General features: G+C 32.4%; 1 protein-coding gene across 2 annotated transcripts; it reads left to right on the plus strand.

Annotated features, from left to right (window-relative positions):
* The first annotated feature begins 3499 nt into the window (after positions 1-3499).
* On the plus strand, positions 3500-9954 carry LOC132051754 (uncharacterized). Of its 2 annotated transcripts, XM_059442952.1 has the most exons (3): positions 3500-3841; positions 6749-6802; positions 9211-9954. In XM_059442952.1, the coding sequence occupies exon 3, from the start codon at positions 9233-9235 to the stop codon at positions 9752-9754; it is 522 nt and encodes a 173-aa protein (XP_059298935.1). In that variant the 5' UTR covers positions 3500-3841; positions 6749-6802; positions 9211-9232; the 3' UTR covers positions 9755-9954. The 2 variants fall into 2 exon arrangements, with proteins under 2 accessions (XP_059298935.1, XP_059298934.1); XM_059442951.1 differs by lacking the exon at positions 6749-6802 and having other exon boundaries at positions 3510-3841.
* The last annotated feature ends 3492 nt before the right edge of the window (positions 9955-13446 follow it).

The following is a 13446-nucleotide window of genomic DNA, read 5'->3' on the forward strand; positions in this document are numbered from 1 at the left end:
TCAAAAATATTGAGAAATCAATGTTTGAATATTGTCGTTTTGGTCAAAAAAATCTCATGAATTTATCCCTTAAAATATGTCATAATAAACCAAAAATAGGTATGCGGACGTACCATATGAATCTGTATCTGTCTTATAGAGTTATATTTCCCTTCTCACTTTTCCATGCGGAACTTATTTAATGTATCATGTGCACTCTTTTTAAAAAAACTTATTAATATAAAAGTTTATCAATCCTTCTCTTTGATCCGTCCTTATAAATCTATCCTTATGAGTGTCACGTTACCTCTCATATTTTGAACCTCGTCATTGCAGAGAACATACTAGTCAACACACAAGGATGGAGATAGAGTGTTGGAAGGGGGTATGCGCATGGCGGCCGATTCAATGGGTACCTCATGGCTTCACTCTGATTCAGTAACTATTGCTTAAATCTTGTATACGTATGAAAAAGTTTCACCAAATATCTATAAATATTTGATTGTGAACCCAGTTATTATTGTATGTTAAGTAATTAATTTGAGATTGTTATAGAAATTCATATACTTTTAAGTTTTGGATCCGCATTTGTATGTGCATAACACATCGAACACAAGATCGAGCTACCAAATAAGTCTTTGTACAACTTTTTTAATTAAGCGGATTATCATCAGCTAGATATACACAAAAATGAATTTGACCATATTTATAGTGTGTGATTTTTTGACGAAGCGGATTCGGGCTGGAGATTTGGCTATTTGGAACTTGGAAGTCCAAATAAAAAAGGAAGCAAAGCATGATAATTGATCTGATCTAAAGCCCTCTCAAACACATGCAAAGGTTTGAAAGACAATTATTTACCCAATAGAAAATAAAAGGGGCAAAGCTACATAGATGATTGTTTTAAAGTCATAAGAGAAACACAAAACAGAGCAGGCTTTAAGTACATGCTCCCAATCATATCATATAATAGGATATTGACATGATTATTACCAAGAGCTTTTTTGGTGCAGTGAAGCATATAAATAATTACTGATGGGGAATGATCATGAAACATGAAGTTTAGGAGCTCAAATGTTCGAATATTCTTGTTTTGGGAATGAGCAAGAACTAAATACTTATGAAGGGATAGAGAACCCAAGGAAATCATGTCCATGGTAATGGATTTGGTACTTCTATTCCTCAACAAAAGGAGGCTAATTTTGGGGGCATTATAGGGATTAAATCGAAAAATCAAATTGAATTAATTTATTTCTGTTATTTAGTTTGATCTTTTGATTTTTTTCGATTCAATTTAGATTAAGAAAATGATTTATTACTTTGGTTTCGAATTTTTAAAAATAGAAACCAAAAAATTGAAAATTTAAAATGCATATATACACATATTATTTTTATGTAAAACATATCTCATTCTTGGCATATGGCCGGTAAAGGAATCAATTAGCATTGAACAATACATACATTCTGTTTTGATTATAGTGTTAGGCGTGCAAGTTTACTCTTATTAGCTTGTTGCATTATTCTTTTATAGGAAACTAGGAGTGTTTGACTATCGCATCAAATATATATTACTATCTTATCACTTGTGCCTATTATAATTGAATTTTAAAAATTTAAGAATTTGATATTAAAACTTCTCATTCTTTATAATAGTTATTCTTTTTTGTCATTCAACTGTAACTTTTTGATTATTTTATGTTCATATTATCTTATGTGATACAATTGAATAACCCAAATTTTAAACGAGAAAAAGTTGAACAGAAAAGAGAAAAATCGAACAAACCAAATTTAGTTTAATTCTAGTTGAATGACAATTTTTTTGAAATCAAAATTGAAAAATGTAAAAACAAATCGAGAAATTGCACGCCTTATTGGGTGTGCGAACAAAGTTTTGTATTGGTAGCTGAAAAGAAAGAGAAGCTAAATATAATGTGCAATGATACTCTTAATGGTATGCGCTCTTTTGGAGAAAACTGTGCAGATTCGGCCTGAAATTGACAATATTACACAATTTTAGAGAATATATTTTGGTTATTTTATCTCAACAATTGGTACCAGAGTGAGATTCTAAGATAGGTTCAGGATTGGTTCAATTCTAGCTGCAACGTATTTCACAGTAATAAAGATATTTGTTTGAGAAGTTTGTCTGGATTATAATTCTATGTGGAGACAAAAAATTTATGGGGGAGATTTGGATGTTTAACCTATCGAGGGCTTATGTGGAGGATATAGAGATTCAACCCATTGAATATTATGTGAAGAAGGTGGATGAAATCTATTATGTCAGAAAATTCAGGTTAAAAAGGAGAGGATAATTGTTATGTGTCTGTCCTGATTTTCTTACCACAGTTAATTCTTTTAAGGAAGGGCAATACATTTATCATAATCTGATTTTTTCTTCTACCAAAAGAAAAATATAAACGAATAGTACAAATCCGCTTTTTGACTTAGTTAAGGAAGAATGAGTTCTCTTTGCGTTTCACTAGAAACTAGAAAATATCTCTCATATTTGGCTAATATTTTTCTAGGAGGAAATCTTTTGGACTCATATAAATTGACTTTCCTTTCTTCTCACTTAGTAGCATAAGTGGACCTCAGGATGAGTATGAAAATGGCAGACATTTGATTTTTGATCCTAACAAGTGGACGAGTATGGAGATGGCGAAGCGACAGCGTGAAAGCTGTCCTAGTGCCTTTGTCCGTCTACTTGTCGGTTAGGCATATTTACTCGTAGCTTTGAAGACGTATACACAAAAAATCAATGAACTTTGATTGCCATAAGTACCAAATAATATGGGTGGCAACACAATTATTTTTTGAAGCGTCCGCTTTGTTCGAGACGAATTTTGTGAGCCGATATACCAATTATATACCAACAATTAGATTGCAACAATAATTTGGACTTTTCAATTTCAAATAAGTTAGAATAAGTTAGTATATAAATTCTCACTAATGATATTTTCTTATTTAAATTCATCTCATATCAACATATTCAAAATAAAAATAAAAATTACAAAGAAAATTAGAAATCCTCTATATTTTCTACGGATATAAAAATCTCTAATAGGTTAAAAGACTCCAAGATAGTATATAATTTGTGTACACATATTAACATGATTAAAACATAATCCCAATTAATTTACTTATATAAGTTTTTCCTTTCATTATATTTTATCTTTCGCTAAATTTACATTAGTACCAAATTATAAGTGCTTCGACCACTATTATCTTGACGTGGAAGACAATTGATTTTAGAGAACCTAAGAACTAAATTTGCCATATTATTCGTTGTATGTACCCTTAAGAAAATTTCTTTCTTATGCAATTTGCTTTCTCTCTTTCCCCCATACAAGAATTTTGTGAAAGTGATGCTTAAAATGTTATTTCTCACTTATGTGGTCCCAGCTTAACGTAGATGATCTGATATTGGGGTCCTAAAAAATGACCCATCAGTCTAAATGTTAAATTTTTGAAGGGTAAAAATTAAAAAGAAAAGCAACCATCAAATAGTGTCACTTTGCACTTTTGAAATTTGAATGTCAGCAAGAATCATTTGCCTGCAGCAAAGCAAAAAAGGAAGAGCGTTATAATAAAGAAAAAGAAAAAGAAAGGTCTAAGTTGCCAACCCATCTTTCAGAAACTCTCAGTAATTTAAGCAAAAGTTTGATTATCATTAATACTCCTTTTTTAATACTAGGGGATTCATAGTCTAGTGTAGTAGTAGTACAATTACAGATGAGAAGAACTTTCTTCATCTTCTTGTTTTCTCTGAAAGCTCTCTATATATTTTATTTCAATATCACACCATATCTTGATCTTCTTCTTTGTTCATGCAAGATCCAAAGAACTCTTCACAAGCAAGGTAACTTCTCTTCGTCCTTTCCTTTCTTTAAAGTTACATGAAGTATATAAGATTTAAGTTATATGCACTGACAATCTAACATAATAAAATTCTTTACACTATCAATGTAATTTGGATTACTATAATTTATTTTGTTGTACAGTTGTAATAGATTGTCTGTCTTATTTGTTTGATTTTCACTTTTACATAGTCAAGTGCATATAAATTAAACCCCCTAACGAGTTTATAGAGAATTGCATTTCTATATAATTGAGGTTATTAATATTGCACGAAATTTACAGTTCCAGGTAGTTAATAAAATGGAGAATCTTGTTATTCGGTGAAGCTCATTGATTCACTAAAATTTTGTACGATAAATATCATCTTTTCAAAGAGAATGTTAATCCCTAGAGAAATAGTACTAGTAGCAGCCGGCCAAGGAGCGATTGGCTCGTGGATTAGGGCATATTGATTCTCAATGAAGTTGTTGAATATATTGCATTAGTAAGATATTTATGCATTAAAGCAATATATTCATTATGTGTTTTTAATTATCTTTATAACTTAATTTTGACTAATTACTTATGTTTTCACTTTAATTTGTTCAAAGTAAATTTTGCTTCATTTATCACAAACAGCGGGTGTTGATTTTTTTGTTGTTGTTGTTGTAATTATTTACTTATCTACTTATAAATCAAACTAGATTTCTAATAAAAATATTTAATCTATTATTAGCGAAGTACTTGAGAGCTGAATATGCAAAGTGAAACGAGACGAAGTTGCAATTAGTAGAAAGCAATTCCAAGTTGAATAACTTCAAATTATAATATATAAAATTATTGTTTTAACCCTTAAAGTTTGAATTTATATGATTATAGTCTTTAGGAGATGACCAATAATAATAGCCTAGGTTCTCGGTAATTTGCAGGAATAGGTGATTTTTGTGCTACTATTTAAGTATTAGACCCGTTTAAATAAGTTAAGCAAAAATCACTTTTGGGTCAAAATTTGACTGCAAAGGGCTTAGCAGATTGCCAGAAGTTTGGATGGATGTAAGTCATGGCGAATCACTAGGAGTTTAGTATAAATTGTCCCGGCGAATAATCGGGAGTTTCTAATGAATGGGCTTGCCACAAATCACGTGATTACCAGGAGTTTAGTACAAATTGTCCTAGCGGATCACTAGGATTGTTTTATGGATAGGCGGCCACAAATCATGACGATCACCAAGAGTTTAGCCCAAATTATCTTGGCGGATCAACAGGAGTTTCTAATAGATGAGTTTGTCTTAAGTCATGGCGTTTAACAAGAATTTTGTGCAAATTGTGTCATAGCTTGAAATTAATTATTTACAATTCCTGACGAATCATCAGAAGTTTTTGAGAAGTTTCACCTACACATTTTTGTTGCAAAATTGACCCAAATTGGCTCAAATCAACTCCAAATTTGATATCAACGTTCTAATGTCAATCTCAAAAATTCTCAATGGTAGATTCAACCCAAACATTCAAAAAATTATAAATCCACTTTGTCTCCTTCAACAATCAAGCTCAACAAAATTAAACGGTTAGTCAACACCAGCACCCCCCCCCCCCCGACCCGATGGATCTATTCTTCCCTTCAACGAGTGAGTAAGTGGGTACACTGAACACCAACTCCATCTTAATGAGGAAATGGATAAGCAAGAACACATGTGAACTCGGATAGCCTTGTGGAATACAGTCAAATCTACTCTACCCTAAGCTACCATCTTTCTTTCTTGTGATTTAACCATGGCGGATAGTCGATAAGATTTGTCTAGCAAGCTCCTTGCTAACTCTAGTGAACATTCAAATATATGTCCTACATTCAGTCGTGAAAAAACTCATAATGGGTCAGGACAAAACATTGTTAAAAAACAAACTACATTCTTGTATGTGTGTGTGTTATGGACAGAAGGATCCGAACCTCCAAATAGTAGGACCAAACAGCATGCGACAGGGAGAGGAGTTACTCGTCTGGCTCTCTTGACTTCTCTCCTGCGAGAGATCTAGAGCTGTGCATTCCTGAGCCCAAGTTGCGCTCATTCCACAATCTATTCTGGTTATGAAATTAGAATACCCTCTCCTTCCTGATGTCCCGTTGTTTTTACACAACTTCCTTCTTGTATCAACAACCCATCGTCCATTAATACAACACCAACATTGGTTGATTCCAAAAGTCAAGAACTTGTCGATAGATCTGTTAGCTCGCGCTGTGGTCTTTCATTGATCTTTTCTACCCCTCGCTCTATGAGGATGTGCGCCTATTCAAAACGTACAAAGTAAAATAACGGTAAATCATGGGTATAGATCGACACATAGGCCGATGATGTGGTGGTAAACCTCTCATTCTAATTCAGTGCTCTCTAAACCGTGCGTGAAGGTTCCCCATCACACGGCTCACCAACTCGATCTTTCGCAGAAAAGCACTTGCCATTCGTTGGTTATTAGCGGCATCTCGAAAACGTCCAGATCAAAATATGGCTTTCAAATTAAGTTCTTCTTGAAAAATATTATATTGTTATGTTTGAGATCGCCTCTGTGTGATGCTTGGCTACAAAGGGATTTGCTTTTAGTGAACGTATCACGAGCATACTCCTATTTCTTTTGTAAAGTTTTTGGAAAAACGAAGAATTAAATTTGATGTTCTCTCCTATTTACTATGGCCCATATCTTTATTTCATTTTTTCTAAAACAATCACAAAGACTTCTTTGATTCTGGATCTACTATCAAAAATTCAATGCGTAATCTCACCAACAATGGTGTTTTTCTATTAAACCAATCCAAATCATTCGCCATAGACAATGCAAGTTCAATGAAACATTACCTATTCAATTCCAACCACAAATAAAAGTAAACAGTCTTCAATTTTCTACAACATATATCTTATTCTTTTTTTAATTTTAGGTATGTGCTCATAATATTTGCAAAAAGCAGAGGAAAATGATGGAGAAGAAGATGGTGAAAATCCTGATAGATATTTATATTTGTACAATCTTGTTAACAGGAACAAAATTTAAACACCAATCCTGAAAAAGTACTCCCTCCGTTCATTTTTACTTGTCCACTTTTGACTTTGCATGTCCCTTAAGATTTAATAAATGAAGTATGTACTTTAATATAATATCCATATTTTTAATATAATATCCATATTAATTGGTGTATAATCTCATTGGACTTGGAGAAAAATTTGAAAATGAGTAATTAATGTTAAGGGTAAAAGAAGAAAAAAAAGTTTGTCTTTCCTTAATATGCTATCCACTTAATATGCTAAAGTGGATAAGTAAAAGTGAAAATTTATTTTTAATATAGTGGACAAGTAAAAATAAACGGAGGGAGTACAAGCGATGAAAAAACTTGCTAGGTTTTCCACTGCCTGCCAGTTGGGCCATCTACCTCAACTAATGACCCAATTTTCAGCATAGCCACTTTGTCTCTCCATGTTAGTCCAGTACACTTTAGGCCCATATCAGAAGCCTAAACATGGAATGGGTTTCATGCCTCTAGGTCAATGAATTCAATTTCTTGACCTTTAACTTTTTGCTAAAGACTAATGACCTATTTGGTCAAGCTTCTAGAATCAGCTTATTTTGATTTTTTTTTTTTTTTGAAAAGTGCTTTCTAAAAAAGTGTTTTTTGTGAGAAGCAGTTTATGTTTGGCCAATTAGTTTAAAAAACACTTTTGAGAAGCAATTAGCGTTTGGCCAAGCTTTTAAAAGTGCTTTTAAGTATATTTTTCTCCAAATACTTTTCAAAAAAGTGCTTCGGGGGAAAAACTACTTTTTTAGCTCCTGAAAAATTATTTCTGGTACTCCCCAAAAGTACTTATTTTCTCCCAAAAGCTTATAGCCTGTTTGGCCAAGCTTATTTTCCCCCCAAAAGTACTTATTTTTTCAATAAGTGCTTATTTTAAAAAAAGTGAGGTGTTTGGCCAAGTTTTTGGAAGAAAATAAGTGCTTTTGGGGAGTAGCAGAAGCAGTTTTTCAGAAGCTAAAAAAATAGCTTTTACCCAAAAACACTTTTTTGAAAAATACTTTTGAGAAAAATACACATAAAAGCACTTTTTAAAAGCTTGGTCAAACACTAATTCTTTGCTCAAAAGTACTTTTTAAATTAATTGGCCAAACACAAACTGCTTTTAGCCAAAAATACTTTTTTGAAAAGTACTTTTGAAAAAATTACTTTTTAAAATAAGCTGTTTTTAGAAGCTTGGCCAAACAGGCTATTAGTCAAACACCTCACTTTCTTTAAAATAAGCACTTTTTGAAAAATATAATTACTTTTGGAGAAAAATAAGCTTGGCCAAACAGGCTATAAATCAATCAACGTATCCCCAAAAGACTTGTTCAACATGACTCTCTAGTCTTCCATCAACTAGAAGTCTTAGAGCCTGTTTGGATGGGCTTAAAATAAACAGCTTATAAGCCAAAAAAAAAAACAAGTTGGGGTAGGCTAACTTATTTTTTTGGCTTATAAGCTGCTTTAGATAAGCTAAGCCAAACAAGCCCAATTATTTTTTGGGGCTTATTTTATGCACAAAATGGCTTTGTTACGCAAATAAATACTCAAAAAAAGTCATAAAACAATTTATAAGCAACTTATAAGCCAATCCAAACGGGCTCTTAGTCCTTTTCAGAGTTTGGCTCAGTCTAGGGAATTTTATTGACTTTGATTTAATTTAGTTCATGGCATTTCTGTTCTTTCTCATGACATTCAAAGGTTATCCACCTTTTCATAAAGTCAACCTTGGCATGTCAACTGTTTAGTTAGTGAAGAATCTGAAAATTTGAAGTTCCATGCTTCTGACCAGAAGAAGCTGAAAAGAGTATATCAGTTCAAGTCTCACTTTATATCCCCATCTGTGATGTCTTTTGTGTGGTATTTTTTAATACTTGAAGAGGATAACCTTATATTATTAATATGAATTTAATTAACTTGTACATACGACTGTTAAAAAAAATAAACCAGTTATAGCAGGTTACTTGCCGTACTTCTTTGGTTATCAGTCCATACTAACTATTGTCCATTGATAGTTGTGATTATATTTTTAAGTAGTGTAATTGTATAAATAGTTATTACAACGTTGTGATTATATTTTTAAGTAGTGTAATTGTATAAATAGTTATTACAAATATGTAAAAGTTGGATTTAATTTTTATACATTGACAATATAAAGAATTTTTACATTATCATGTCAAGTTAATCGGTTGTAGCAGGTTAGTTTTCTATTTTTCATGTTACCATATCAGGTTTACTATGAAGATTTACCTATTCTTCTAAGTGAACTTAACCTGGTGATGTAAAAACTATATACACTGACTGTACACAGAGCTTAAACTCAATAGATTTATATCTATATGTTTTTGTAGGAAGGCTTGGTACCAAAAGGCAATGGAAATGGCCTCTCTATGGAGAACCTTTCCCAAGACAAGTGAAATTCCCACAACAAATCCTACATTATGGAGAAGCATTTCTAAGTCATCAAGAGAGATTTCAACCACAAATTCCGATAGACAAAAACTAAGAAGATGCACCTCCTTAAGGGTGGCAACTTCTTTCACTAGAGTTTGTTTATGTGCGCCAATTTCTTCCTATACTGAAGTCTTTCAAGCAGAGCATGTTGTTCCACCAAGAAAAAGTAATAGTTATTATAATTCTAGAACAAAGCCAATGACTATTTCACAAGAAAGAATTCCAAGTGGAAGGATGAGCTTGGAAGGGAGGAAAATTTTCAGAGGAAAATCTTTGAATGATGATGTGTTAATGAGGAGATTTGTGATTGAAGAAGAAGCAATGATGCAAGTTAGGAGAAGGAATCAAATGGAAGTTATTAGGAGAAGAAATTCTTTGAGAAGAAGAAAAAAGCTTGGGCCAAGTCCTTTAAGTAGAATGGTTTTGGCTGAGGAAGATTGAAGTTTACTTTTACTTTCTTTCTGTCCACTTAATATGCCATATAGCCATTTGAGTATGTCTAGGTTCTTTCCTAAATGGTGTTGCCTAATGGCTTGTGTCCCTTGATGACACTTTTGTCCATTTGTTTCTATGAAAATTTCACAACTTTACAAAAGAAAAAATAGTGATAATGAAAATTATAAGGCTCTTCTTAAAGCATCAACAAAAATCACTAATGTTTATGACAATATATATTCAAATTCTTATCGAGTGTCATCAATAAGTTCAACGAAAAGCCAATATCATGTAAGAAGGTGATCTGACTCATGCTGGCGGAGCTAGCCATTCGGGCGTGAATTCGGCCGAACATAGTAGCTTTGGTCCGAATCATATATTTGTATTAATACAAATTATTAATTTAGAATCCATTAACTTTAAAAAAATTAGAACTCTGAACCTCCGCCTCTGCTTATGCAGCCAAAATAATAAACTACACGTATTGAATATGTACGGGCGGTTCGCTATGAAATGAAAATGGAGTAGAAAACCTTGTGATACTAAATTCCTAATTCAAATTAATCATTCTCTTAATTAACTTGTGGCCCTTTTTGCTTAGCTAAACACTTCTAAGATTAAAATTCACCATTTTAAGACAATTATATATCATTTCTCAAAAAAGTCATTTTCATACCAAGAAATTAAGAACGACAAACTTCTAGGATTCTCTGTGTGTATTATCAGGATGAAGTTGACCTATATTTATTAGGTGCTGCATCCGCCTAACCTACTTGACTTTCATCTGACACGACACGACATGAGCAAATCCAAACCAAAGAAAAAAAAAAGGCATTGCTGATGCAAATGGATGAATATATAGCAAGAAATGTCGTTAGATTTAGAATTGACTTTAATACATAGATACTGAGCCCGTTTGGATTGGCTTATAAGTTGGCTTATAAGCTGTTTTCAGCTTTTTTGAGTGTTTGGTTGGCCAGCTTAAAGTCATTTTGTGCTTAAAATAAGCTCAAAAAAATAATTGGACCCATTTAACTTAGTTTATCTAAAGCGACTTATAAGTTGATAGCCAAAAAAAATAAGTTGACTACCCCAACTTATTTTTTTCACATAATTTCTGCAAATGCCTTAAGCTATAAGCCAATCCAAACGGGCTCACTCTCTCAAACTTGCTAGGATATTACTTCTGGACTCTCAAATTAAATTCGTTCAACACTTCAACTCTTAATACAGTATTTCAATTAGATATTTTCATTTCAAATTTTAGATTTTTTTTTTTTTTGCGCGTGTCTTCGTTCATTTATTATTAGGTATTTAAGTTAACTACATAAAATATGTTATCTTTTTTAATCATATATAATCGCCTCAACAAGCCGTAAAACCTAGGCATATTCTACATGAGACATTGATGCGCATAACTAAAGAAGATGACCTATTTTATGTGGTCAACTTAACTACCTAAAAGACGAATGAAAAACACACGTAATTTTTTTTATTAAAATTTAAACTGAAAGTGTCAAATTAGAACACTTTATTAAGAGTCGAAATTTCAATTGGAACAAGACTTACTTCTAGTGTCTAAACGAAATTCTAACGAGTTTAAAGGATTACATATGTATTAAGCCTTTTGAAATTTATAGATTCATAGAACAACATCAAATTAATATACAATAATATATAATTACTTTTAGAATCAAATATTTAATAAATTTTTAATACATATATATGATCTGAACAAAAATTATTAAGTTCACGTGAATATAGATATTACATATCAGATCCACGCCTCACTAATGAACCACAATAATCCTTGAGCACGTTGCTTTCTAATAAGATCAAAGGCAAGTGTCCTTTTTCTTCCCTGTTGCTTTCAAACATATCTTATTAAAGTTTTGAGGTGACAAATAGAATAAATGAAGGTCAACCTGCTCCAATTCTGAGTTCTTTTCTCCATTTGAAATTTGTTTGGTACTCCCACGTCCCTTAAACTTGTCAACTCTGTTTTTTTTCATGCTAATAATAATTTACAAAATAATTTAAATGAATTATATTTATTTATTTATTAATATATCTCCACATATATTTGATTAAGGATAAAATTAAACACGAAAGAATTAATTCTTTCTTGCTTTTTTCTAAGACGACAAGTATTTTTTAAATAACTATTTTTAGCAAATCTGGCAAGTAAATGAAACAGATAAAGTAGTAATAATATGGCCATTTTACTTAAACTTAGTACATTCTTTAATATTTCAATTGTTAAAGATACGGCAATGATGATATTAAATTTGTTATGGTACCATTTTGCATTAAAATGATATTAAATTTTTTAATGGTACCATTTTGCATTAAAATGAGTCGTGTTAATAGACTAGTTGATTAAAAGGAGTTTGAAAATTCTTTTCTGGTACAGACTTTTCTAATGTTTTACACTGATGCATAAACTAATGTTTTATTTCGTCATGTGTCATTGAGATCGAGCCAGAAAACCAAACCGTATATACTTGTTCATATTTAATGTTTACTTTATATCAATAAATGCATGATAAATGTATTTTATATACACATTTATCATTTAATTATAATTAATTGATTATAGTATTTTTATTTCTATTTTTTATTGCTAGATTAAATTGTCTTATATGATGTAACATGTGAAAGCAAATACTTACTGCCAGAACCACAAGGAACAATCTAATTGTTTGTCTTACATTTCATAAGATGTGAATGATAAAAGTTTATCTGTACTTGTTAAAAGGAGCAACAAGATTAAATAATTTTTTTTTTTAAAAAATGAGAACCGTAGTGCCAATTCTTGCTTGAGTCTTGACAAAATTAATTGTTTGTCTTACATTTCATAAGATGTGAATGATGAAAGTTTATCTGTACTTGTTAAAAGGAGCAACGAGATTAAATAATTTTTTTTTTAAAAAAAGGAGAACCGTAGTGCCAATTCTTGCTTGAGTCTTGACAAAATTAAGGTGATCGGAGACCCAGTGGCAGAACCAAGATTTTCACCTAGGGAGTTCGAAAATATGAAGAAGTAAATACATGAAGAAGCCAAGAGGGTTCAACATCTACTATATATACATAAAAATTTAATTTTAATCTTGTATATACATTGTAATTTTTCGTCGAGAGGGTTCGGATGAACTGCCTGGAGCCTACCTAGCTCCGCCCCTGCGGAGACCTCTAAACTACTTAAGCATACAATGCCATCCATAAATTGAAAGTAGTAATTTGTAGATTTTAAATGCTGCAATATTTTTCAAACATGGGCTATCGTGACGGCCAGTTCTACTAGGAAGTATCTTATGCCAAAAATTGAGTTAGTAAATTAAGCTTTGTATACGGGGAAAACCGGACATAACTTAAGCCAATGAAGTGAGGGCCGAGGCAAGGAAGATGGGAACGTGCCTGATGACATTCGAGCCATCATACCGGGGTTGAACCGGAGGAGCCGTCATGCCGAGCCGAACCGGAGCAGCGCTTATGCCGGGCCGAGCAAGATACCACTCTGGCCCCGTGTGTAACCGTTGGTCCGGCGGTCGTTGGTCCCTGACCGTCGCGCGTGAGCGGCGTCGATGGTGTCTCCGTCACGCCCGGCTATCAACCACGCGTGTCGGACGGGCGCGTCGATCCAATCCCACCAAACTGCTCGCAGCTGTCTGTAGTGATTATTTTATTTATTTCACATT

The sequence above is a fragment of the Lycium ferocissimum genome, chromosome 4, assembly GCF_029784015.1.
Source record: "Lycium ferocissimum isolate CSIRO_LF1 chromosome 4, AGI_CSIRO_Lferr_CH_V1, whole genome shotgun sequence".
Lineage (NCBI taxonomy): Eukaryota > Viridiplantae > Streptophyta > Magnoliopsida > Solanales > Solanaceae > Lycium > Lycium ferocissimum.